The 25,074-nt window shown below is 49.2% G+C and overlaps 1 protein-coding gene across 11 annotated transcripts in view; it reads left to right on the plus strand.

Annotated features, from left to right (window-relative positions):
- The window catches only part of TMCO4 (transmembrane and coiled-coil domains 4), a 121,670-nt gene that overhangs the window by 48,091 nt on the left and 48,505 nt on the right, over positions 1–25,074 (plus strand). For 10 of the 11 annotated variants that reach the window (XM_063785412.1, XM_054680208.2, XM_063785420.1 and 7 more), the window contains 6 exons: positions 6,396–6,493; positions 7,058–7,201; positions 8,006–8,125; positions 12,711–12,875; positions 13,692–13,828; positions 16,184–16,268. In XM_063785412.1, coding sequence (XP_063641482.1) covers positions 6,396–6,493; positions 7,058–7,201; positions 8,006–8,125; positions 12,711–12,875; positions 13,692–13,828; positions 16,184–16,268 — 749 coding nt within the window. The remainder of the gene's footprint in view (positions 1–6,395; positions 6,494–7,057; positions 7,202–8,005; positions 8,126–12,710; positions 12,876–13,691; positions 13,829–16,183; positions 16,269–25,074) is intronic. The other variant, XM_063785413.1, reaches the window with a different exon arrangement.

Here is a 25,074-nt window from a genome sequence, read left to right on the forward strand (position 1 = left end):
AATGATACATTAATTTCTCTTGACTGTAAGGTTTTGTGTTTCTGGGAGGTGAGTTCATCACTGGGCCGACCAAGGTGACTCTTTGCAGCTGAGGTCTAGAGTGTGACGTACTACCCGTACCACCCCTCTGCTCCTGGGTCCCTGTCTGAGCCCTAAGGCCACCCGGCTTCCCTCACTTGTTTAGTGACTTCACCTCTCCTCTCTGTGCCTCATTTCTTCATCTCTCACATGAGGATAACGGTAGTATCGCCATCAGCATTGAGAGGATTAAATTACTTAACACATATCGAAAGCTGGGACCCATGCTTGGCACATAGTAGAGTCTCAGAAGATGTGAGCTCATGAGCTGCTGGGGTTGATACTGCTCACATAGGCCAGGCGCGGTGGCTCACACCTGTAATCCCAGCACTTTGGGAGGCCGAGGCGGGTGGCTCACCAGAGGTCAGGAGTTCGAGACCAGCCTGACCAACATGGTGAAACCCCGTCTCTACTAAAAATACAAAAATTAGCTGGGTGTGATGGTGTATGCCTGTAATCCCAGCTACATGGGAGGCTGAGGCAGGAGAATTGCTTGAACCCAGGAGGCGGAGGTTGCAGTGAGCCGAGATCATGCCATTGCACTCCAGCCTGGGCAACAAGAGTGAAACTCCATCTCAAAAAAAAAAAAAAATTACAATTAAAAAGAAAGAAAGAAAGATACTGCTCACATCGTAAGAACGTTGCCAGCATCAGATTTTTCCTGAATGCCTACTAGATGCAGGCACAAGATGCCATCTCACTCGATCCTCATAACAGCCCCCTAAGTGTTTCACAAATAAAGAAATAAAGTCAGAGGGGTGGCATAACTCAGCCAAGGTCACACGGCTGGCCAGCAGCATCTGATTTGACCACGATGTCCAGTCTGAATGGCTCTCACTGTGTCCTTCAAGGCCTGGCTGGCAGTGGCAGGGTTTCTCCTTAATTCTGAAGAAAACAAGAAAGATAATGATTTTATGGGGTCATCCAGGCCATTACTAGGAAAGTGTCTGTAGACCTCTCAGTGATAAGCTCTGTCTATCTGTCAGCACAAAAAAAAGTGATTTAAAAACAGAAGGTGGTGGTGAGGATAAGGACAGAAAACACCCTCTTACGGGAGATAAGATGACAGAGAGTAAGACCGATTTGTGGATCTATGAGATGGGCAATGTGGGCGTCTTGCTCTTCAGGAGGTATCTCTGGCTTCAGCCTGGGATTTGGCCCAAATCTGCCTGTGGTTTCAGCCTGTGTCTTTGGGCAGCTGACATGGAAACGGCAACTCAGGTTCGCTTCTGCCTTTTCAGCATGACCGTGACTGTACGATGGTGTGGGTTGCTGTCATATCTAATCAGCAGGCAGTCAGTGATGACAACAAGGCTGTCACTCGGATTTAGTGTTGTTCTCTGAGTGTTCACTTCCAAGTAAAGGGAAGGAAGCATTGTAAATGTAACTCAGAGCAAACATCTCCCCTTTGCTTTCAATGTTGAGATTCAATCAGACAACTGAAGTAATTGCAAGAGTATAGTGCTGCAATAATGAACGATGTCTGGGAAAGCTATTTTATGTACAAAAAAAAAATTTTTTTTTTTTTTTGAGACAAAGTCTCACTGTGTCACCCAGGCTGGAGTGCAGTGGCGCCATCTCGGCTCACTGCAAGCTCCGCCTCCTGGGTTCACGCCATTCTCCTGCCTCAGCCTCCCAAGTAGCTGGGACTACAGATGCCCGCCACCACGCCCAGCTAATTTTTTGTATTTTTAGTAGAGACTGGGTTTCATCATGTTAGCCAGGATGGTCTCGATCTCCTGACCTCGTGATCCGCCCGCCTTGGCCTCCCAAAGTGCTGGGACCACAGGCGCGAGCCACCACGCCCGGCCCCCAAAACAATTATTAAGAACATGCAAATACTTAAACAGGGAAATAGATTGGCCATTCAGCTGAACGTTAGGAGAGAGTGCCTTAGCCAAGTAACTTTAGGAAAAAATTATCTTCTTTTCAAATCAACAAATGCTTACAAACTTTTTGTGAGGGATATGGGGGAGACAGAGTCTTACTCTGTCACCCAGACTGGAGTGCGGTGGCATGATCACTGCAGCAGAGGCTCATTGCAGCCTTGACCTCGCAGGTTCAAGCGATCCTCCCACCTCAACCTTCCAAGTAGCGTGGACCACAGGTGTGCACCACCATGCCCGGCTAATTTTTTTATTTTTCTAGGGACAGCATTTCACCCTGTTGCCCAGGCTGTTCTGGAACTCCTGGGCTGAAGGGATCCTCCCACCACAGCCTCCCGAAGTGCTAGGATTACAGGCATGAGCCACCATGCCCAGCCTATATATTTTTATTTAGCCAACATGTCCATCCTGTACCTCTCTGGTTTTCAGAGATGTGGACAGTGAGTAGGGGAGTATATCACTGCAGCAAGGTGGTCATCTCCAATTCTTGTTGGAATAATTAGGCTCTTTACAAGAAAGATTTCCTGAGTACCCTCCAGTTTCCAAGCCCAGGGCAAGCTGCTGAGGATGGGGAGTTGGAAATGGCTTGGTCCGTGCTATGAGAGCTTAGCTCAGCAATTTTCAAACTTGAGTTACAGCAGAATCCCTGGAGGAGGAACTTGTTAACGATACAGAATCTTTGTCCTTAGACTCAGAGATTCTGCCCCAGGAAGCTGTGTTTTTAACAGGTACCCCCTGGTGATTCTGGTGCCCACCCTCTGAAAATCACTGGTGTAGAATTCCAGGATAATGTGGCACAGAGGGTTAAGGGGCCCAGAGTCAGGGCATCTCAGCAACCTTGGGGTTTTGGCCAGTCTTCCTGGAGGATATGTCCCATCTCGGCTGACTCCTGAGGTTGAGTAATGTTGAACTAGTCACAGGAAGGTGGGAAGGTCCTTGATGGCCAGGGGCCAGAAGGTGACTGGAGGCAGCTCAGTATTTCCCAAGGATGATGTGTCAGTGAGGAATTGATGAGTGTTAGCGGGGAGAGAGGGATCAGGACACAGAGGGCGTAAGTGTCACATCGGGGAGAGATGACAGTGTCCTGAAGGCAGCCAGGCAGGCAAGGAGGGAAGAGGAGAGAGAGGCAGGTAGTCATGGTTATATTTTTCTATTAATACTTGGCATTGGCTGCTGCAGTGGTGCCGTCTCATTATCTGTCCATGGGTCATTTGATAGTTACATTTCCTAAGCGAGAAAATCAACACTCAGAAAAATTAGATGATCCAGCAAGTTCATGGCAGAGCTGAGCTCAAACACCTCTTCCCCAAATTTCCAGACTATTTCCAGGCCGCGTTTGTTGAATCAAGATGCCGCTGACTCAGCGCCACATCGCTTGTCTAGTTGCACGTTCCCATCGTATATCGTCAGTGACTTGAGTGTTTTCTTCGGTCTTGAACTCTGCCCAAAGTCAGTAATCTTCAGCCTTCCACTTGGAACTGACTTAAGAGTTATCAATTAAGGGTCAAGGCAGTTCAGGGTCAAAGTATATCTCCAGCCTGTGTTAAGGAGGAAATTATTACAATAATAATGAAAAGAGTGATAATAGCAATAAACATATTGAATAATTACAGGATGGTAGTCACTATGTCTCAGTGTCTCTGTCTCATTTAGTCCTCACAATACCCCTGGAAATTCAGTACTGTTTTTATCCCCATTTGTTGGTTGAGGAAACTCAGATGTGACAAATAATTTGTGCATAGTCACAAAGGTATTAATTGGTTCTGTCCACTGTGGGGATAGGCTAGGTTTTGCTGCCATAACAAGTGACCCCCAAATAAGTCTCAGCAGCTTACAGGATTAAAGGTATATTTCTTGTTCATACTTTGTGTCCATTGCAGATTGGCTGTAGTTTGAATTCACATTGTACTGGTTCTGGGTCCCAGGCTGACAGAGTGACTCTATCTAGATTATCGCTGGTTTTGGGGCAGAGAGAAAGTAGATGAATCACTTTCCTGCACTGGCTTTAAAGATTCTACCAGTTGTCCCGGCACGGTGGCTCACACCTATAGTCCCAGCACTTTGGGAGGCTGAGGCAGGTGGATCACTTGAGCCCAAGAGTTTGAGACCAGCCTGGGCAACGTGGCAAAACCCCATGTCTACAAAAAGTACAAAAATTACCCAAGCGTGGTGGTGCATATCTATAATCCCAGCTACTTGGGAGGCCGAGGTGGGAGGACCACTTGAACCTGAGAGATGGAGGTTGCAGTGAGCCAAGATCCCACCAGTGCACTCCAGCCTGGGTGACAGAGCCAGACCTTGTCTCAAAAAAAGAAAGGAAAAAAAAAAAGATTCTGCCAGAAGTGACACATATCACTTCCACCTACATTTGGCTAAAGCTGGTCATATGACCACTCAGTTCGACAGGGCAGGGATGCATAATCTTTCTGTAGAGAAGGATAACTGAATATGTGGTGAATCGTGATACAGCTACCACAACAGCAGAGCTAGGATTCATGCCTACATCCACAGAGTTTGAATCCTGACATTAGAACCCTCAATCTTGATGGCCCTCCTGCCTCCCACTGTGCTAGATGCACATGGTTCAGCCTCATCCCACACCACTGATGACATGAATTTCAGTTGTGGAAAACCAGTATCATGATATGCACAGATATTTTTACTGTTGCTTTCTGCTTCTGTGTAATGAAGTGACTGAGAAACACTGGGCTTTACACCCAGGAGATGCTTAGGAAAAAAACCTGTTGAGGTGAACTGGCAGGGAACCAAAAAGCACAGCAGGTCCCCAGATGCCCAGCTGAAATCCCATTTTGTTTATTTATGTATTTTATTTCATTCATTCATTCATTCATTCATTCATTCATTTTGAGACAGGGTCTCACTCTGTTCCCAAGCTGGGGTGCAGTGGTGGGATCTCAGCTCTCTGCAACCTCCTCCTCCCGGGTTCAAGTAATTCTCCTGCCTCAGCCTCCTGAGTAGCTGGAATTACAGGCGCCTGCCCCCACGCCTGGCTAATTTTTGTGTTTTTAGGAGAGATGGGGTTTCACCATATTGGCCAGGCTGGTTTCAAACTCCTGACCTCAGGTGATCCACCTGCCTCGGCCTCCCAAAGTGCTGGGGTTACAGGTGTGAGCCACCACACCTGGCCAAATCCCATTTCTTTTAGATGACTGGAGAAGGAGCTATTTCTCAATAAAATGTATGGTTCACAAGGAGGGAGATGGGAAGGAAACAGGTACTGGTTGAGCACATACATTTTTCTGCTCAAGGAGATGGAAAAGCACAGCATGCCATCCATTCTCAATATAACTTTATTGACTGAATGGACGAAGAAGGAATGAATTTAATCCTTACAAGCCAACAACTTTATGAGGTAGAAATTAGTGTCCGCCTTTTGACAAAAGAGGAAACTGAGGCTTGGGGAGATGCAGCATCATGATGACATCAGCCCCAGTTGCGCTGAGCACTTGCAGTGTGCCCGCTGCCATGCTAAATGCTTTACAGATAATCTATTTCTGGATCCTCACAGTTCATGGGGAGGTAGTGACTGTTATCCCTTAATTCATCTATAATATGGGTACAATAACCATACTGCTTCTTAGGATAAGATTAACCCTGTGAAGTGCAAAGCCCAGTGGCTGAGATATAAGAAGCCCTTGGTAAAGATTAACCATTTTTCTTCTTTGATTATCACCATGCTTTGCTATCACTCCACACTGAGTTATTGTTCAGACTCCAACCTCAGTTCAGAGTTCCTACTTAATAACCTCTCCATCCCAGCCGCAGCAAAGGGGCTCAGGGCTGAATGTCCAATAGGAAAATTGGGCTTCCTGACTCTTGAGTGCTCACAACAGCAGTTCTCAGGGCACACCTGACCCCAATTCACTCTAAATGTTTTCCTTTTGCTAGATTTTCTAGCATTTCCATTTCAAGTCTGAACAAGTCTAGCTACTGCTCCAAGGCCAAGGTCTCCCATCTTCAAAATGATCATTTTGGAGGAAATTGGTTTCCAAATATCCCAGAGGGAGGTGGGATCAGATGGCAGGTTGGGGAAGAAGGGAGGGGAGGAGGGAGGTGATGGAGTCTGTGATTATCTATTTTGTGCTTCTTCTGGGTCCATCTGTTTAAAGATCTTTTTTGTGCTTCTCTTGCTATTATTATTTTTTTGTCTTTTTATTATTCAAATTGCAACCCTGTTAGGATGGATCCATTGGGTAAGTAGTACATCCCATACACTGAGATTCCCCGGCTGGGTTTTAGAATGTTTTCAGCTTTTTAAACCATCAGTGGGCTCAGGGTGACTTTGGTGCCTTACTCTGAGTGGCAGAGTAGCTACCCAGCATTGGCCCCTGTTTGAGGGTTGGTGTGGTGGGGATGTCTCAAGGGATCCTGGGCACAGCTGGCCCTAAAGACCAGCCTCTTTTCCCTCAGAATGGCCGAGGCATCCCGAAAGAAGAAAGAAAACCGGAGGAAATGGAAGCGTTATCTCCTGATAGGCCTGGCAACTGTCGGAGGCGGAACGGTGATCGGTGAGTCCAGCTAGAGATGGTGGCACACGTCTGGGTTTTGTAGACAGAGAAATGATGCCAGGCTGCGGGTGAGAGTGGAGAGTGCAGGGGCTCAGCTGGGAGGTGGCCCCTGGCATGTGGTAGGTAGTCAGTGAGTAGTCGGTATGCTCATCAGCACTGTCAGAAACTTCCATGGGAGGCAGTAGGTAGCTGAGGGGTAAAAACTCATCAAGCCACGTTTTTTTTTTGTTTTTTTTTTTTGAGACAGTATCTTGCTCTGTCGCCCAGGCTGGAGTGCAGTGGCACGATCTCGGCTCACTGCAAGCTCCGCCTCCGAGGTTCATGCCATTCTTCTGCCTCAGCCTCCCGAGTAGCTGGGATTACAGGCGCCCGCCACCATGCCCGGCTAATTTTTTGTGTTTTTAGTAGAGATGAGGTTTCACCGTGTTAGCCAGGATAGTCTCGATCTCCTGACCTCGTGATCCGCCCACCTCGGCCTCCCAAAGTGCTGGGATTACAGGCATGAGCCACCGCGTCCAGCCACCACATTTTTACTCCCACCTGAAACTGCTGCTTTTCCCACAGGTGTGACTGGAGGTCTAGCTGCACCCCTTGTTGCCGCTGGAGCAGCTACGATTATTGGCAGCGCCGGGGCAGCGGCTCTGGGCTCAGCAGCCGGCATAGCCATCATGACCTCGCTGTTTGGTGCAGCTGGAGCTGGCCTGACAGGTAAGGTTCAAAAGGAATGATGGGTTCAGAGGAATTTTCAGCCAGGGTGGCCCAGTTCCTAAAAGGACATGCCTGGATCCTCACCAGCAGTGACTCCCTGGGAGACAGAGGAGACGTGGCTTTTCTCACTCTGGGTCCCAGCCTTCCCAGAGCTCGCGTGGGTCAGGGTAAGGGCTGAGTTTGAGAAGCTGGCTTTTTCCCCATCCACCTTGTGTGTAGTTCCTGAGAAAGGCCCCAATGGAACCTGCTTCCACCATCCAGAAGTTTCCATGCTTGGGCTTCCTCATGTTTGGAGGGAACATGGCTGCCCTTCCCTGAGCAGCATCACCTGGGGGAGTTTTTCCAAATGATATCTGTCAGCAGCAGCCCCCCTCCCACTCCTCCAACCTCGTCATGCACAGACATTCCTGTTCAACTCCCCAAGAGAAGTTTGCTCCCCTGATGAGACTCTTGGTCTGTTTGATTCGCTGTTACTAAGTAGAGCGTGTTCTACCCCTGTGGCGTATGGGCAGGAGAAAAGAAACAGAACCAGGGCAGAGCAATGGGTGAGAGCCTGGGCTCTGAGGTCCAAACCAGCTCTACCACTCCGGGGCTGGCCAGCCTCAGAAGCAGCTTCTTGCTTTCATCTGTAATCAGGGACAATAGTGGCACCTACCTTAATGAGTTCAAACACAAAATGTGTTTTTCCAGGGGCAGGGCACACAGATGGTGCTCATTGTGTGCGTGTGTGAGAACATACAGCCACCCTGATGTTCCCCGGGGCCCCAGTCACCTCCATTCTCTTTCTTGGATCTGGGTCTTTAGGATACAAGATGAAGAAGCGAGTGGGAGCCATTGAAGAATTCACGTTTCTGCCTCTGACGGAGGGCAGGCAGCTGCACATCACCATCGCCGTCACGGGGTGGCTCGCTTCTGGCAAATACCGTGAGGACCAGGAGGACCAGAAGTGGAGGGGGGTGGGCAGTGGTGGCCTGGGCCAGACCCTGGGCTAGGTTTTTACCTGGGCTAGGGAGCAGGTATAGGGAGCCCCATTTCGCAGAGGAAGAAACTGAGGCTCAGAGAGGTGAGGCAACTTCATCTCACATCTGTCCACCTGCCCATCATCTCCCCATCCATCTATCCACCTACCCAACCACCTACCCACCTGTCCATCCACCCATCCACCTACCCACCCACCCTTTTACCTGTATACCCATCCATCCACCCACCTGTTCATCCATCTACCCACCCATTTAACCACCCTTCTATCTATCCATCCATCCATCTACTCTTCTACCTGTCTACCTGTCCACCCACTCACCTGTCTACCCACCCATGAACCCATGCATCCATCCACACTTCTACCTATCTATCCACGCACCCACCCACCCATCCATTCATCCATCCACCCTTCTACCTATCCACCCATCCACCCACCCACCTGTCTGTCCATTCACCCACCTGTCTGCCCACCCATCTGTTCATCCATCCACCCATCCACCTATCTGTCCATGTAGCGGTATTTATAAAGTGCTGTACTTACCATGTGTCATATACTGAACCAGGTCTTAGGAATTCAGTGGTGAGCAGCACAGCCATGGCCTCTACTCCCACAGAACATACAGCCCAAGATAGAAGACAGACCGAGTAACTAAATGGGAGCTTTATGGATGGCACAATAGGGGAAGCACAGGGTGTTTCTGGGGAAGGTTCTGAAGGAAGTGACATTAGGCTAAGGGCTAGCTGGGAGTTAGCCCGATAAACCAGGAGCAGAAAGTGTATTCCAAGCAAAGGGACATCAGGTGCAAAGGCCCAGCGGTTTGAAAGAACCAAAAGAGCACAGGATGGCTGCAGCAGGGAGGCAGAAGGCAGGAATATGGGTGGAGCTAGACCACACAGGAGCATGTGAGCTGTGGCAAGAAGTTTGAATTTGTCCTCAGAGCAAGTGGAAGAGAGCAAAGGACTTTCAGCATGTGAGTGAGAGATCAGTATGTGTTGGCTACATGACCTCAGCAAGTTACATAACTTCTCTGTATCTCAGCTACTTCATTTGTAAAGTGGAACAAATTACTGCCACCTTTTCAGGATACTGCAAAGATTAAGTGAGGAACATCACGTGGTTTCTCATTGGCATGAAGCAAACATTAGTTCCCTTTGCTGTTCTCATTTGAACATGCATATTTTGGGGGATTCTAGCCAGGGTGGCATTGAGGATTCACACCATGGTCCACTTGTTACTTGACCCCTGCAAATGCCCAGCGAGAGGCTCAACAAACAACAAACAGTGCATCCCTTAGAAAAAGAGCAGGGTGGGTGCGGGAATCCTAAACGTCCCAACCTGACCACTCAGGCACGCCTGCCCAGAGCCTCCTGGGTTCCCAAGTCTCTGACCTGAGGGCAGAAGTCACAGATCTGCCAAACCACACAGAAGAAAGCCAGTGAGAAACATTTAGAGGTGTCACCAGGCGCCAGGGTCTTATTGGTGTGTGACCGCCGGGCGTCACCCATGCACAGAGGTCACTAGCGTTCAGTGAGCGCCTCGTTCACACCTACCTTGAGCCTGGCATTTTACCAGCACAGTAGGAACTTGGTATGGTTACCTCCTAGAAACCTCACTTCCACCCTCCAAGGTGGGGCTGTTCTGACCCTGATCTGTCGGAAGAGGAACCCTGGCAGGGGAGTAGCAGATGCAGAATTCAAACCCAGGTCTCCTGATCCAATGCCCAGGGTTTTTCATTTGTTTTCATTTTATCGTGCTACAGGAAGGAGCAAGAACAAGAGCCCAGGTAAAGGAATTTGCAAGTCTGGCCGGCATGGAAAGCAAACTCCTTTCTTCATTTTGCCCCCATTTGTTCAGTTTGCCCTGGGTTAAAGGTCAAGTTCATTTGGGGATGAGGAAAGTCTTCATTGATCTCCAGCTGTCTAGTGTGGGACACTCAGGGAAAGGGCTGGGTAAAAGAAATACAACCAAGCTAGAGAAAGTTTCAGAAGGAAAAAATATCACATATTCCCACCTCCTCGAGAGCCAGGAAAAGAAGCCTTATCATCACCTGATTGCTTTTTCCATGTGATAGGAATGACCGGACTTTCTTTGGCCCACCCCTTTATTAATCTTGATTATGTACAATAAAGATAAAAACTTGGTAGCCAACCACCAAGCCCTTCCTATGCACTGGCTCATTTAGCTCCTCACTTCAGTCCAGGGAAGTGGCTGTCATTCGCACTCCCCTTTTCCAGATGAGGAAACTGAGGCTTATAAGGGGTGCCCAGGGTCACCCAGCTAGTCAGGGGCAGGGGCAGGATTCACCCCCATTCTATCTGGCTCCACAGCCCATATTCTTGGCCATAGGACAGCACAATGCAGTAGAGCACTTTACAGTTTATACAACGCCTTTTTATTTTTTTATTTTTATTTTTTTTTGGAGACAGAGTCTTGCTGTATCACCAGGCTGGAGTGCAGTGGCGCGATCTTGGCTCACTGCAACCTCCGCCTCCCGGGTTCTAGCGATTCTCCTGCCCCAGCCTCGAGAGTAGCTGGGATTATAGGCATGTGCCACCACGCCCAGCTAGTTTTTGTATTTTTAGTAGAGACAGGGTTTCACCATGTTGGCCAGGATGGTCTTGATCTCTTCACCTCATGATCCACCCGCCTCGGCCTCCCAAAGTATACAACACCTTTTATGCAGCATCTCATGTGATCCCCACCACACCTGAGTCAGATGTTATTATTCCATCCTTACAAATGTGGAAACCAAGGGTCAGAAGGGCACGGTGCCTTGCTGTGAGTCACACCCGTGGAAGCCATCGAGCTGGGTTTGGAACCCAGGCTGACATCAAGCCTGTGCTTCTCGCTGTCCTGTGCCCATCTCCTGTCTTGGGGCTGACTATCACCTTATCCATAATTAGAGGCAGTTGATCCCCAAGTTGTTGCAGAGCTGAGACAGGGTCCCCACAGAGGGAGGGGAGCAGCTGTAGTATTGTCCTTGTGCGGACGTGGTACCCTGCAGGTAAGGATGAGCTTTGGAGCAGGCAGGTAGAGGCCTGAGGTTGATGCTCAGAACCTGCAGGCTGCCCCGGGAAGCTGTCTCCACCCCTCCATTCCCACATGGTGTTTAATGAGCACTTACTGTACATCACATCACCAGGCTTTGGGAATACAGTGTTTGGCAAAGCAGACTGTAGGAGAGGCACACGTAAAACAGGATGCATAAATAGCGAATAATTGCAGACTGTGATAAGAACTTATGGGGAAAAGTGGAGGGTGCATTTGTTTTGTCAGAGGAGCCGGGAAGGCTTCCCCATGGAAGAGGCGATTGGACTGGAATCTCAAGGGCAAGTGGTAGTGATCTAGGGGAACTGATGTACGATCCGGGAGCTCATGAAGGGTTTTAGGCAGGAGTGGGAGAAGATTTGTGTTTTGAAAAAGTCACTTGCGCCGGGCGCAGTGGTTCACGCCTATAATTCCAGCACTTTGGGAGGCCAAGGCGGGTGGATCACTTGAGGTCAGGAGTTCGAGACCAGCCTGGCCAATATGATGAAACCCCGTCTCTACTGAAAATACACAAAAATTAGCCAGGTTTGGTGGTGTGTGCCTGTAATTCCAGCTACTCAGGGGGCTGAGGCAGGAGAATCACTTGAACCTGGGAGGCGGAGGTTGCAGTGAACCGAGATCGTGCCACTGCACTCCAGCCTGGGAAACAAAGCAAAACTCTGTCTCAAAAAAAAAAAAGAAAGAAAGAAAGAAAAGAAAAGCCACTTGGGCCACAAGCAGAAATGCATGGGGGCCAGATTAGGTGCCCCTCTGTGCTCCTATCCTGAAGGCAGCCAGGTGGGCAAGGAAGGAGGGGATGAGGGAGGCAGGTGTCACGGTTATACTTTCCGACTTGGCATCGGCCGCTACAGTGGTGCCGTCTCATCCTCCTTCCGTGGGTCATTTGATATATTTCCTCAGTGAGAAAATTGAGGCTCAGAAAAATTGGATGACCCAGCAAGATCATAAAAAAGCCGGGCTCAAACATCTCTTCCCCAAATTTCTAGCTATCTCCCAGGCCATGTTTGTTAAATCAAGATGCAGCAGACTCACAGCGCTGTGCTGCTTGTCCCATTGTGTGCTCTCGTTGTATGTCATTAGCAGCTTAATGCCAGGATTATTTCAGCATTAGAGAAAATAACCCTTTACATATATCATAGTTCAAACACACTTCATTCTTATACCTACCCTATGAAGGGAGATAAACCATCTCCCCACTTCACATAGAAGCAAAGTGAGGCACAAGGTGGGATAGTGATGTGCCCAGGGTCACCTGGCTTCTAGTGAATGCAGGAGCTGGGATTCCAGCCCAGCCTGCTGACTCACTGGGCTGCACAGAGCTCCGCTAGCTCTGCTGACAGCTGCCACTCATTGGCAGGGGGTGGGCTTCTTGTCTTCCACACAAGGGTGAGTGGTCCTGGTGCTCCTTGTCTAGGGTACTGGGGTGGGGCATCCTCTGCCATAGACAAGAGAGACTTCACCTACCTGTGATCTCCCCAGGCACCTTCAGTGCCCCGTGGGCTGCCCTGGCCCACAGCCGTGAGCAGTACTGCCTGGCCTGGGAAGCCAAGTACCTGATGGAGCTCGGCAATGCCCTGGAGACCATCCTCAGTGGTCTCGCCAACATGGTGGCCCAGGAGGCCCTAAAGTACACAGTGTTGTCTGGTAAGTGCCCCCACCTGCCCCCCAACAAGAGCTTGCCCACTGCCTTCATCCCACCACAGTGGTACCATAGTTTTGCATGCCCAAAGCCCCCAGGGCAGGCACCGTGCTGGACCCTAGGAACACAGAGAGGTTAAGGCCGCATTCCTGTCTGGAGGAAGTTTATGATCCCTATGGAGAGAAGACAGGTAAACAGCCAATCACATGATCTGTCTGTTAGCTATTGCTGCGCGACAAGCCACCCCAAAACTCCATGGGCTGTTTACTGTAATAGCTCAGGAGGCTGGAGTTGGCGGATCTTAGCTAGGCCTGTGGGTCAGCCAACCGTCCACCGATCAATGCTAGCCTTGTCTGGGGCAACTCAGCTCTGCTCCATTTGTCTCTCATCCTCCTGGGATGAGCAGGCAAGCCCATGTCAATGATAGAAGCGCAAGAGGCTAGCCCTGATGCACAAATCCATTTCAAGCCTCACATCTATTAATGTCTTTGGCAAAAGCAAGTCACGTGGCTGAGTCTAGAGGGGATGGGCAGGGCAGGGGTCCCCACTGCAGAGTTATGAAGCAAAGTGGGAGGGTACAGGGTGTGGAGACGAATTGGGGCCATCTCACACGTGACAAGGGCTTGAGCAGAAGGGATTGAGTCCATATATCAGAAATTCATGAGTTTCGGATTTCTTTGCTCTTTAGCAGTTTGATTGGCAAACTTGCAGGTCCAAGTTGGAGACTGCATGCATTTATTTGAGCATCTGTTAGCCAGTCACTTCCCTGGTAGGACCCTAGGACGGGGGCCATTCCCTTCATCACTATCTCACCTCCCCAGGCATTGTGGCTGCCCTGACCTGGCCAGCCTCACTCCTCAGTGTCGCCAATGTCATCGACAACCCCTGGGGGGTGTGTCTCCATCGATCAGCAGAGGTTGGCAAGCACCTGGCCCACATCCTGCTCTCCCGGCAGCAGGTACCTGGGAATGGCTGTGTGGGCGTGGCATTGAGCAAGAGGGGAAGTCAGGTGCTGACTTGTTCACAGATATCAGCCTTAGAGGCAAGGCTACTTGGAGATAACTCAATGGTTTTGGGGGTGTGGGCAGTCCTTGCTGCCTCTCCAATTCAAGTAATGAATGTGTCCTAGGATGAACAGTAAGAATTATAGACTCTGCAGCTCTAGCAGGTATTTAGGTAAGGATTGAATAACAGGGGCATCTGCACGTAGGAACAAGTCTGGGGGACTCTGTATCAACTCCTATGTATCAGCTCTTCATTCAAGTGTTTAGGATAATCACTGGGCTCATTTGGGTGATATTTCAGTGGAAACCTCTGACTCAGTTTGCAGTGAAGCCAGTAAAGTGAATGAGACCAGGTGCTTCAGCTGGCCACCAATGGAATTCCCACATGCTGGTGGCCTGGTGTTCCTTCCCAGAAGTGTAAAGCTACTTTGTGAGGTCATCTTTGGTGGTCTAAATACCATGTAAAATGGTTAGGAAGAGACATCATCATAATACTTTTAAAATTTGAATCTAGTAAAGATGTACTTACCAAGAGAATAAAACCATCCCCTTCAAAATAAAACTTGAGTGAATGGAGACAAAAGCTTGAGAAGCAGTACCAGAAATGACTGCATTATCAGGATTTGTTTTGGCTGGAAGTGGGAGAAAACCCAAAATAACAGTGGCTTAAACAAGGTAGAAATTTATTTTCCTGGAGAAGCCTAGCAAGGTTGTCTAATAGCCTTCCATGGTGCAGAGGCCCAGGTTCCTGCTACCTTGTTGCTCTGGGGTCTTGACCTTGTGTCAAAGATGGCATCATCCGAGCTCCAGGGAGCAGGAGAAAGGAAGAACTGAAGAAGAAACAGCAAAGCCTTACAACATTTCAGTTGGTGTCTCACTGGCCAGAGCCTAGTCACATGACCATTCCTAGCTGCCACAGAAGCTGGGAAATATAGTACTTGTTCTGAGTGATGATGAACCCAGCTGAAATTCAATTACTATGGAAAAAAGGGAGGATGGATATTGAGGGATGACAACTAGCAGTTTCTGCCATGCAGCTAAACTGCTTGAGAAACTGGCCACCCCCTTCAATCCCTGCGTCTTTGTCCAAAGAAACAGAAAAGTCCTTCGGCAGGCTTGACTCTAAGGCAAAGGCCAAAGTGGCATTGGCTTAGACAAGATAGAATTTTGTTCTCTCCCAAGTAACAGTCTGGGTGTCAATATCTGGAGCAAGAAGATGTGTTAGTTTCCTGCTGCCACTGTTACCAATTACCACAAATTTACCAGCTGAAAACAAATGTACTATTTTACAGCTCTGGAGGTCAAAAGGCAAAAATGCATGCCTTAGGGAGGATCCCCTTTCCTTGCCCTGTGCTAAGTCTCAGCCCTGTGGCCACCTCAAGCTACGGAGGAGTCAGGGAAACTTCGTCTTTGGCTGGGTGGCCGCGTGCCCAGTCAAACTCAGGAGTAAAGGACAAAGGGGAGAATGATATTGGGCAGTGGCCAGCAGGGTTGGCACAAAGCTCCTGCAGGATTCGAATACTGTTTAACAGAGGATTTTCTACTGTGGTAAGTGGAGTGGTGTGGGGGTGTGGAATACGTGTATTGGCACAAAACCAAGGAAAAGGAATAGACTGGTAAAACCAGGCTGGGCCTCCAGAGCTCATCCACTCCCCTCCTCTCCTTTCGTGTAAGCTTGTACCCAAACACCCCCAGATAACTTTCATTTTCTTTAGAGTCTTGACATAATCAGTTACCTTTTCTTACAAGTCCTTGAGTCAGAAAATTCCTCTTTCCATCTGACTTACTACCTTATCACTTACAGCCAATATTTTGTGCCCCACCTTCCTATCTAGAAACTGAACTGTTGTCCCTCCCTTGTCATTCTTGCCTTTTTTACCCCTCACACCTGGGGGTGCCTTCTGTCTAATCTCCCCAGCTCCGGAAGGGGTCCCGCAGCACTGCAGCCATTTGCTGCAAGGCAGATCAGTGCAAGGGAAGTTGCTCTTGTAATTGACTAGCCCTGTCTCCTGGGGAAGATGAGACAGTGGCTGGATAATGGTTTGAGATGAAAGGGAATTAACCCAGCCGGGGGCTGCCTGTTGGCCTTGGAGGAAGCCAATTCCGGCAGCAAGTGCACTCCTGCATAAATGAGGGTCCTGACTCTGCTGATTAAGACATCAGAGCTCAGGGACTAGAACAGCACATGCATGATTCATTAGATGAGAATCAGGTGGTAAGGAATGTGCAAAGGCTGCCCTCCTCAGGCCTGATGTTTTGCTAGAACTGGCTGTATTCCCTCCAGACACCTGTGTCCTTTTTCCCTTCAGGGCCGACGACCTGTCACCTTGATTGGCTTCAGCCTGGGAGCCAGAGTCATCTACTTCTGTCTGCAGGAGATGGCTCAGGAGAAAGGTGAGCATGGATTATTGTCACAAACGGAAACCCTTCACAAGCTTGTTCCCAGGGACAGAGGTTCCGGGCCAGGGGCCATGAGCCTTGCAAAATGTGTTCCCAGATCTTAGAAATAATAGTTAAAAGTTAAAAATAGTTTAAAAATCAAGAAAAATCGTCATCAACCTTGGGGAAATGATTTTTTATACATACATTAGAGTAGATGCAAGATGGACCATCCTGTAATAATGACACTGGCTTTTGTGTTCTAATGCACTTTCTCAAGTGGGAATGAAGGGGACAAGAAATTCAAAATCAAGGTGTTGGCAGGTGCACTTTCCCTCTGAAGGCTCTAGTGGAGGATTTTTCTTGTCTCTTCCAACTTCTTGTGGCTGCCAGCAGTCCTTAGCATTCCTTGGCTTGTAGACATGTCATTCCAGTCTCTGCCTGTTGTCTTCTCTTCTCTCATAAGGACAGACAGAGTCATTGGATTTAGGGCCCACTCTCATCCAGGGTGATCCCATCTCAAGATCATTTACTTAATTATATCTGCAAAGACCCTTTTACCAGATAAGGTCACATTCACAGGTTCTGGGTGGACATAGCTTCTGGGGGTTCACCATTCAACCACACACAGACACCTTTGGGAGTGTGTCATGCCTCCAGTGTCATCCTTTCTGTACAAGGCAGTGAAAAGCTTGAGGGCTGCCGCTCCTGGCCTTGGGTAGGTGAGGTCTCCAGGGCAGAATGCTGGTTTTGGACAGCTCTGTCAGCAGGGGCTGCCTGTGGAGGAGCTGGTTGGGAGAGTGAGTTGCCGAGCCTGGGGCACTTGGAGTGGTTCACTGCTCCTGGAACATGGGCTCACGTCCTCTCAGTGGAAGGTAGCAGCGGCAGGACTCTGAAGGCAAGAGAAGGAACTCAGAGAGAAATTGTTGAACCTGGGAGTGGAGGGTGGATGGGAGAGAAGGGTTGGAGCTTAATATGATTTGGTTGTGTCCTCACCCAAATCTCATCTTGAATTGTGGCTCCCACAATCCACACGGGTCATGGGAGGGACCCGGTGGGAGGTAATTGAATCAGGGGGGTGGGTTTTCCCCATGCTGTTTCCATGATAGTGAATAAGTCTCATGAGATCTGATGGTTTTATAAAGGGCAGTTCCCCTGCACACGTTCTCTTGCCTGCCACCATGTACGACGTGCCTTTACTTCTCCTTTGCCTTCCACCATGATTGTTATTTGTTGCTGCAAAACGGCCTCTCCAAACACGGTGGCCAAAAGCAGCAAAAACTGATCATTTCTCACGATTCTATGAATTGGCAAGACCATTTGCCTCTTCTGCCTGGGCTTAGTCATGCAGTTGTAGTCAGAGCTGGAACACCCAGGAGGTCCAAGTTGACCTCATTGGTGTATCTGGCCATCGGTGCTGGTTGTCGGCCAATGCAGACTCCTCCCTGCTCTCCAAATCTACTTCTCCCAGGGAAGCCTTTGAAAAGTTGCCATCCTCTCTGCTGTCATCATTTTGCTTCTTTCCTTGTCATCTTTCCCTCTCTGGCAGCAAACCGTCTATCTGCCAGGCTCGTTACCTAGAGAGATGTAGTCTTATTAATAGAACCAATTCTTCATTCAGAGGGCATGTCTCTGCCTCCAGTTAGCATAAATGCTATGTTAACTTAAGATCGTTAGTACAGGCAAGCCTTTAATTCCCCTGCCAAACAAATTGAATTAATTACCATGAACCATTTGGCTGTGGTAACCGGAAGTGAGGTCGACTATCAGCTGTCCCCAGAATGTGAGGCTGGAAACTGGAAAGAGGGAAGAGGGAGGCAGGTGGCCTCTTGGTGACAGGGCTGGTTAGTGTGACACTGGGAAGTTCCTGCACTACAGCCTTTTGGGGGATGGTTCCCAAAGCAGCTTCCTTCCAGCATCTTTCCTGCTCGCTGCTCCCACCCCTGGATCCTCATGGCCCATAGGTGAGATTTTGGGTTTTGATATTAGGCAGACCTGGATTTGGCTCCTAGCTTTGCCACTGACTGGCTGTCGGACCTTGGGCTAGTCACTTAACCTCTCTGGGCCTCAGCTTCCTCAAACGATATGAGCTTTGTACACTTATCTCAAAGGATAATGGGGGGATGACATAACGAATGTGAGAATTCCTGGCCCCAGTTTGGGTACACTCAGTAAATGTCCTCTGAATTCCAACCTGAGGACCTACTGTGCACAGGGAACTGTGGTGAGTGTTGTGTAGATGTCAGAACTTGTCATTTTGTGTCCGCTCTCCAGCCTCACATTAGATGTGAAGTCCAGGTAGGCAGGGTCTGCCTTGAGCCCTGCCGCCCCCCTAGTGCCCAGCACAGTGCCCAGTGCACTGTGAGTGGTCAGGAAGATGAAGGAGCTGGACTTTGGGCGAGGGAATCAGGCACGTGCTGCTGTGCCCACGAGCTAGTGCAGATCCACCGGGTGCCAGGCTGTGTTCCAAGCACTTGCAAGTGTGATCACATTCCTTCCTCACTGCAGCCACAGGAGGGAGGTTCCACCAGTCTCCCTGCTTCAGATGAGAAAACTGAGGCTGAGAGGTGAAGCCACAAGAATCCTAAGTGCCAGAGCCAGGATTCAGTCCCAGGGAGTCTGGCCCTGGAGCCCTCACTCCTAACCACTATGCTGTATTTGGCAGACGGCAGCTGGACTAGGGCAGGGCATCCCAGAGGGTCGGCCAGCATGGGCAAAGGTGGGGCTCTCAGGGGTGTCTAGAAACGGTGGCATCTGGTGTCTCTGCAGCCCACGTAAGAGGCCCCCCAGGTGGGTTGGTGGGAAATGCTAATAGGTCAGGGTGGGAGCCTGGCACTGTGCCAGGCTAAGGAGTTGGAAACAACTGGTTCAACGCTGGGGAAAGATTGAGGTCTTTAAACTGTGGAGTGAATGAGTAACTGAGTGAATCCTGCCAAGGAGGACCTGGGGGCACTGGTGCTGGGCACCCTACAGTTCACACACATGCACACATATGCACACTCACACACACACCTGCACACATTCATACACGCATCTGCACACACTCACACGGCAGCAACTCGGCAGACCCCAAGGGCCTCTAATGCCCCCGCTGTTCTCTAGATCAGTGCGGATGTCCCAGCATGACTCACAGGGCCCCACTCATGATCTGCCTTCAGCACCTTCCCCCGCCTCTCTCCACCTCACATGCCGGGCTCCAGCAGACCAAGCTCTATTTCCATTGTTCCCTCTTGGTCCGTCCTCTCTGTCTCCTTTTCTAGATAATTCCTACTCATTTCTCAGGTCTCACTGTGTCTGGAAGCTTTCCCTCCAATAATAATGATAATAATAGTAGTAGTAGTAACCACACAGCACACACTTATGGAATACACTGCGTTTTCATGCACCAGACACAATTCTAAGCTCATCATATGTATTATTTCATGGAGTCCTTCCAACAGCTCTGTGAAATAGGTACAATTATCACATCCATTTTACAGAGGAGGAAAGAGAAATGCAGAGTGTAGGGATTTGCCTGAATCACACGGCTAGGAGGTGGCAGAGCAGGCAGTCTGGCTGGAGATTGTGCGATCTTCACCCTACACTAGACTGTCTCTCCAAGCCACACTCCATTCTTCCCTGAACATCTTTGCCAGCGCTGGCCTGTCTCCCTGTTATACCTCCCTGCTTGCTCATCTGTCTTTCCAGTCTACCAGTAATTGTCACCTAGAGGTACACATCAGCAGCACGTGGGCAATTGTTTTCCCAAAATATATGAGGCCCCTATATGGAAGGGATCAGGCACCCCTATTTTGGAAATAGCTCCCCTGGGCAATTCTGGTGTGCAGCCCAGCCCACGCACAGGGTGAAGGTGGGCAGGGGCCCTGTTTCTCCTTCTTGTCACTGTATCCCTAGCCTGTCACAGTGCCTGGCACATACTAGGTGCTTGATGGACACATGACCCGTGAGCCAAGTAAAGGAATCGATTCTGTGTGTCAGGGGCAGTGCATGCCCTGCTCAGCCGTGTGTGTCCCCAGTGCTTGGCACAGATGTAGACAAACATTTGAGGGTAGAAGGGAGTCCTTTTAACATGGGCACCACAGGTCTTCAATATTTTATTAAGAAAAAAAAATTTTTTTTTTGAGACGGAGTTTCGCTCTGTCACCCAGACTGGAGTGCAGTGGCGCCATCTCAGCTCACTGCAACTTCTGCCTCCCAGGTTCAAGCAATTCTCCTGCCTCAGCCTCCCAAGTAGCTGGGATTACACGTGCCCGCCACATTGCCCAGCAAATTTTTTGTATTTTTAGTAGAGTCGGGGTTTCACCATGTTGGCCAGGCTGGTCCCAAACTCCTGACCTCAAGTGACCCACCCACCTCGGCCTCCCAAAGTGCTGGCATTACAGGCGTGAGCCACCGTGCCCGGCCTAGAAAACTTCTATATTGACAGATGAGTAGGTAGTCAGCAAAAAAGAAAAACGAGAAGAAAGAAAAAAAGAAAACCCTACATTTTAAAAGAAGAAGAAACTAGGATCCGAAGCCTTCCAGATAACAAGAATCTGATAGGAATCTGACTCCAAGATGAACCCGGTGGACAAAAGTGCAGCTGGCATTTTCCCCCTATAGTCACCTTCAGAAAAAAGAACTTGGGCCCAGAAAACTCTAAACACATTCTTTATTTTTTTAAAGACAGGGTCTCCCTGTGTTGCCCAGGCTGGTCTCGAACTCCTGGTCTCAAGCAATCCTCCTGCCTCAGCTTCCCACAGCACTGGGGTTACAGGCATGAGCCACCATGCTTGGCCCCCACTGTCTTTGTTATTAATCAGCCTGATAGTTTCCCTCCTTATTTCATAACATCCCATCCCTGCCTCATTGATCATCTAGACAGGAGGTGAGAAAGGACGCTGGTCATCCTCTGCCTTGACTTTGGTCAAGAACACACTGAGGCCAGGTCCAGTGGCTCATGCCTGTAATCCCAACACTTTGGGAGGCTGAGGTGGGAGGATTGCTTGAGCCCAGGAGTCCAAGACCAGCCTGGGCAACATAATTTGCCTCTACAAAAAATTTTAAAATTAGCCAGGCATGGTGGCACGTGCATGTAGCCCCAGCTACTTGGGAGGCTGAGGCAGGAGGATCACTTGAGCCCAGGAGGTTGAAGATGCAGTGAGCCATGATCGTGCCACTGCACTCCAGCCTGGGTGACAGAGCAAAAGCCACACTGAGAGGGGTCTGTCCCTTAGTTAGCCATAGCTTATTCCAAATGTGAGCAGCAGGTGTGCGCACATTCACAGACATGTAGCCAGCTCTCTCTGTGGGACAGAAGGCAGCTCCTCCCATGCAGCTGGGTGCACAGGCCCCGCTCAGTTTAAAACCCCCGCTGCCCGTGCCGGCCTTCACAGCAGCTCCAGCTGGAAGGGAGATCTCTCTGATGCAAGATCTCAAAGCCATTTATATCCCCAGTTTTCCTTTTTCTTTCCAGAGTGTAAGGGAATTCCTGATGGTTCATAGAAATGGGGAGCTGGAAACAAAAGATCACCCACTGCAGAGGGGAACAGAAAGGTCCTGATCCCGAGAGCCAAGCACTCAAGTGTGACCTCCCTGCTTTGGGGACCTGAGGCCAAGGAAGCTGGTGGGGACCAGAGCAGAGCCCTTCTCGCCAGACTGCTTTAACTCACCCCACAAAGCACAAAGCAGAACAAATCAAAACAGGGACATAGGGACATACTTGTGATCACAAAAATACACACACACTCGGGGCCTGGCCCAGCACCAGGCGCTTGCAGGACGTGGCAAGGTACAGGCCTCCGCCATCACAGATGATGGGCCACAGGGCTCTTCTCCGCTGAGAAGCTGCCAGCTTAGTTGCTACAAGTGTGTGAGCTCTGGAGTCAGGGCCTCTGGTTTGAATTCCAAACCCACCACGCACCCAGTCATGTAACCTCTCTGAACTCCACTTATGTGAGACATAGCCAATAATAGTATCTACAACAGGTTTTTAGGAGGATTACGTTATAGGCAATAATGCATATAAATGCTGGCCTGTAATAAGAACCCAGAAGTACTCGCTGAGCATTGATAATTTCCTAGAAACTGTTAATAAATGGGAGTAGGCATGTCATATTATAGCAATCCCTCCCTGATGGATGGCATGGACCCTGGACCTACTTGAGGAATAATTGGCCTCCCACAGGGTCAGAGCCTCCAGTTTCCACTCCTTCCCATGGCCACAGCGCCTCCTACCCTCTTCCTCAACCATTCCCCTCCCAAGTCCTTGCCCTTGTATTACCAATGGGGCATCTTCACATCTCCAGATGGTCGAGATCGTCAATGAATTCTTCACCCTTTGCCCAGGGCTGCTGTTTCACATCTCATTCCTCCCAGCTGCACCGCCTGGTTTCAGGCAGCCCTGCTGTTTAACACCCAATTAATCTGCACACTGAGAAGACCCTCTCCTAATTGCAGGATAGCTGTCATTATCTGAGTTAAGGGATGTAAAAGAGGAATTACCCTAATGCATTTGAATCCACTAATTGTTTTCTGGAGTCCCCTGAGAGCTAGTAACAAAATAGAGCAGTAAATCCTAGAGTCACCCAGAGCACATAATCCTTCCACCAGCCTCCCCTCTCCACTGCCCCTAACAAAACTTGTCCTTCCTTCCCCTTCCCCAGGAAAAGCTGCCTGTAGAATTAAATGTCTTCACAGCTTCCTCTCCCTTTTGGGGTGATTCTGCAAACACCAGGGGTGGCTCCTCTAGGGATCACCACCCTTCCCAAGGTGCCCCTTACAGCCCAGCCTGCCCTTCCCTCAAGCTCAGTGTGGTCAACTTCCTTTCAAATAAGTGTTGAGACTGCAAGCCCCTTGAGGGCAGGGATTGTGTGTGACTCACCTCTGTGCTTCCTGTACCTGGAATAATGCCAACAGAGAGTACATGCTGTATAAGTAAATGGAACTTGAAGTTGAATGTTATCAGCATTCACAGTGTATCAGTCAGGACAGCCTAGGTTATGCCGCAGTGACAAACATCCCCAATATTGCAGAGGTGTGATACAACAAAGGTTCATTTCTCACTCATGCTGTCTGGGTACCCAGGGGAACTCTGGTTGTTGTAGATGCCCAGGTCGAGGGAGCTCCATATCAACGTATGGTTCCTCAGTAGGAGACAGAATGTGGTGACTTATGCACTGGCCCTTAAAGCACCTTCACCCATAAGTAACACATGTGACTTTTACAAACATTTCATTGGCCAAAGCAAGGCTTGGAGACGTTCCTCACATGAAGGAGGGGCCAGTAAATGTCTTCCTACCATGTGGTCAGAGACAGAGAGCTAGAACCATTTGGTAAACAGCTTATTACCTTTTTCTCTCCATGCTAAACATTTTTACTGACATTATTTTGTTTAATTCTCACAAGAGCCCGTGAAGTAGGCACTATTTTTTGCTTGTGGTTTTTGTGTGTATGTGTATGGGTACATAGTAGGCAAATATATTTATGGGATATGTGGGATATTTTGATACAGGCATGCAATGCATAATAATCACATCATCGAAAATGGGGTATCCATCACCTCAAGCTTTTATCCTTTGTGTTATGAACAATAAAATCATACTCTTATTTTTTATTTATTTATTTGTTTATTTTTTTTTTTTGAGACAGAGTCTCACCCTGTCACCCTAGCTGGAGTGCAGTGGTGCAATCTCAGCTTACTGCAACCTCCACTTCCCGGTTCAAGCAATTCTCATACCTCAGCCTCCCAAATAGCTGGGATTACAGGTGCACACCACCACACCCGGCTAATTTTTGTATTTTTGGTAGAGACGGGGTTTCACCATGTTGGCCAGGCTGGTCTCAAACTCCTGACCTCAGGTGATCTGCCCACCTCAGCCTCCCAGAGTGCTGGGATTACAGGTGTGAGCCACCACGCCAGGGCTTTTTTAGTTATTTCTAAATGTACAATTAAATTATTGGCTGGGCACTGTGGCTCACACATATAATCCCAGCACTTTGGGAGGCCAAGGGGGGCAGATCACTTGAGGCCAGGAGTTTGAGACCAGCCTGGACAACATGGCAAAACCCTGTCTCTACTAAAAATACAAAAATTAGCCAGGCGTGGTGGCATGCCTGTATTCCCTGCTACTTGGGAGGCGGAGGCATGAGAATCGCTTGAACCCAGGAGGCAGAGGTTGCAGTGAGCTGAGACTGGGCCACTGTACTCTAGCCTAGGTGACACAGCAAGATTCTGTCTCAAAAAAAAACAAAATTATTATTGACTGTAGTCACCCTGTTGTGCTATCAAATACTAGGTCTTATTCACTCTTTCTGACTACTTGTTGTACCTAGTAACTATCCCCACAGCTTATTCTATATCCACCGTGGGGGCCTCATGGTTCCCTAAGGATACCACTAAATGGCAGCTTCTACTTCCTGAACACATATTAGAGCTTCACGGTCAATTAGCAGCCAGAAGGCCATAGTTGGATTCTGGCCTCTGTAATTAATCCTAAGCTAAGATCTCAGCCAAGGCACCATTCTCACTGATGCTGTCTCCTTATCTGCAAAACAGGGACATTCCTCTCTTCCCCTACTTTCCCTCACATTACTGCTTGGAGGCTAGAAGTACATCTTGATGGAAAGGCAGAGTGGGGCAGGCTCTGAGGGTGCTTGGGTGAGAACCCCAGTGTTGGATGGTGCCCGGAAACCCAGGAGCTTCGCCAAGGGGCCTTCATGCAGACAGAGGTAGGAATGGCACCCAGCACGTTTCCCAGCAAATCAACAGAGCCAAGGCCAGTACAGAGCCCTGGATCCAGCCAGGCAGGGAGCAGGGCCCAAGCAGATCTGGGCCAAAGCT

Source organism: Pan troglodytes, chromosome 1 (assembly GCF_028858775.2).
Source record: "Pan troglodytes isolate AG18354 chromosome 1, NHGRI_mPanTro3-v2.0_pri, whole genome shotgun sequence".
Taxonomy (NCBI): domain Eukaryota; kingdom Metazoa; phylum Chordata; class Mammalia; order Primates; family Hominidae; genus Pan; species Pan troglodytes.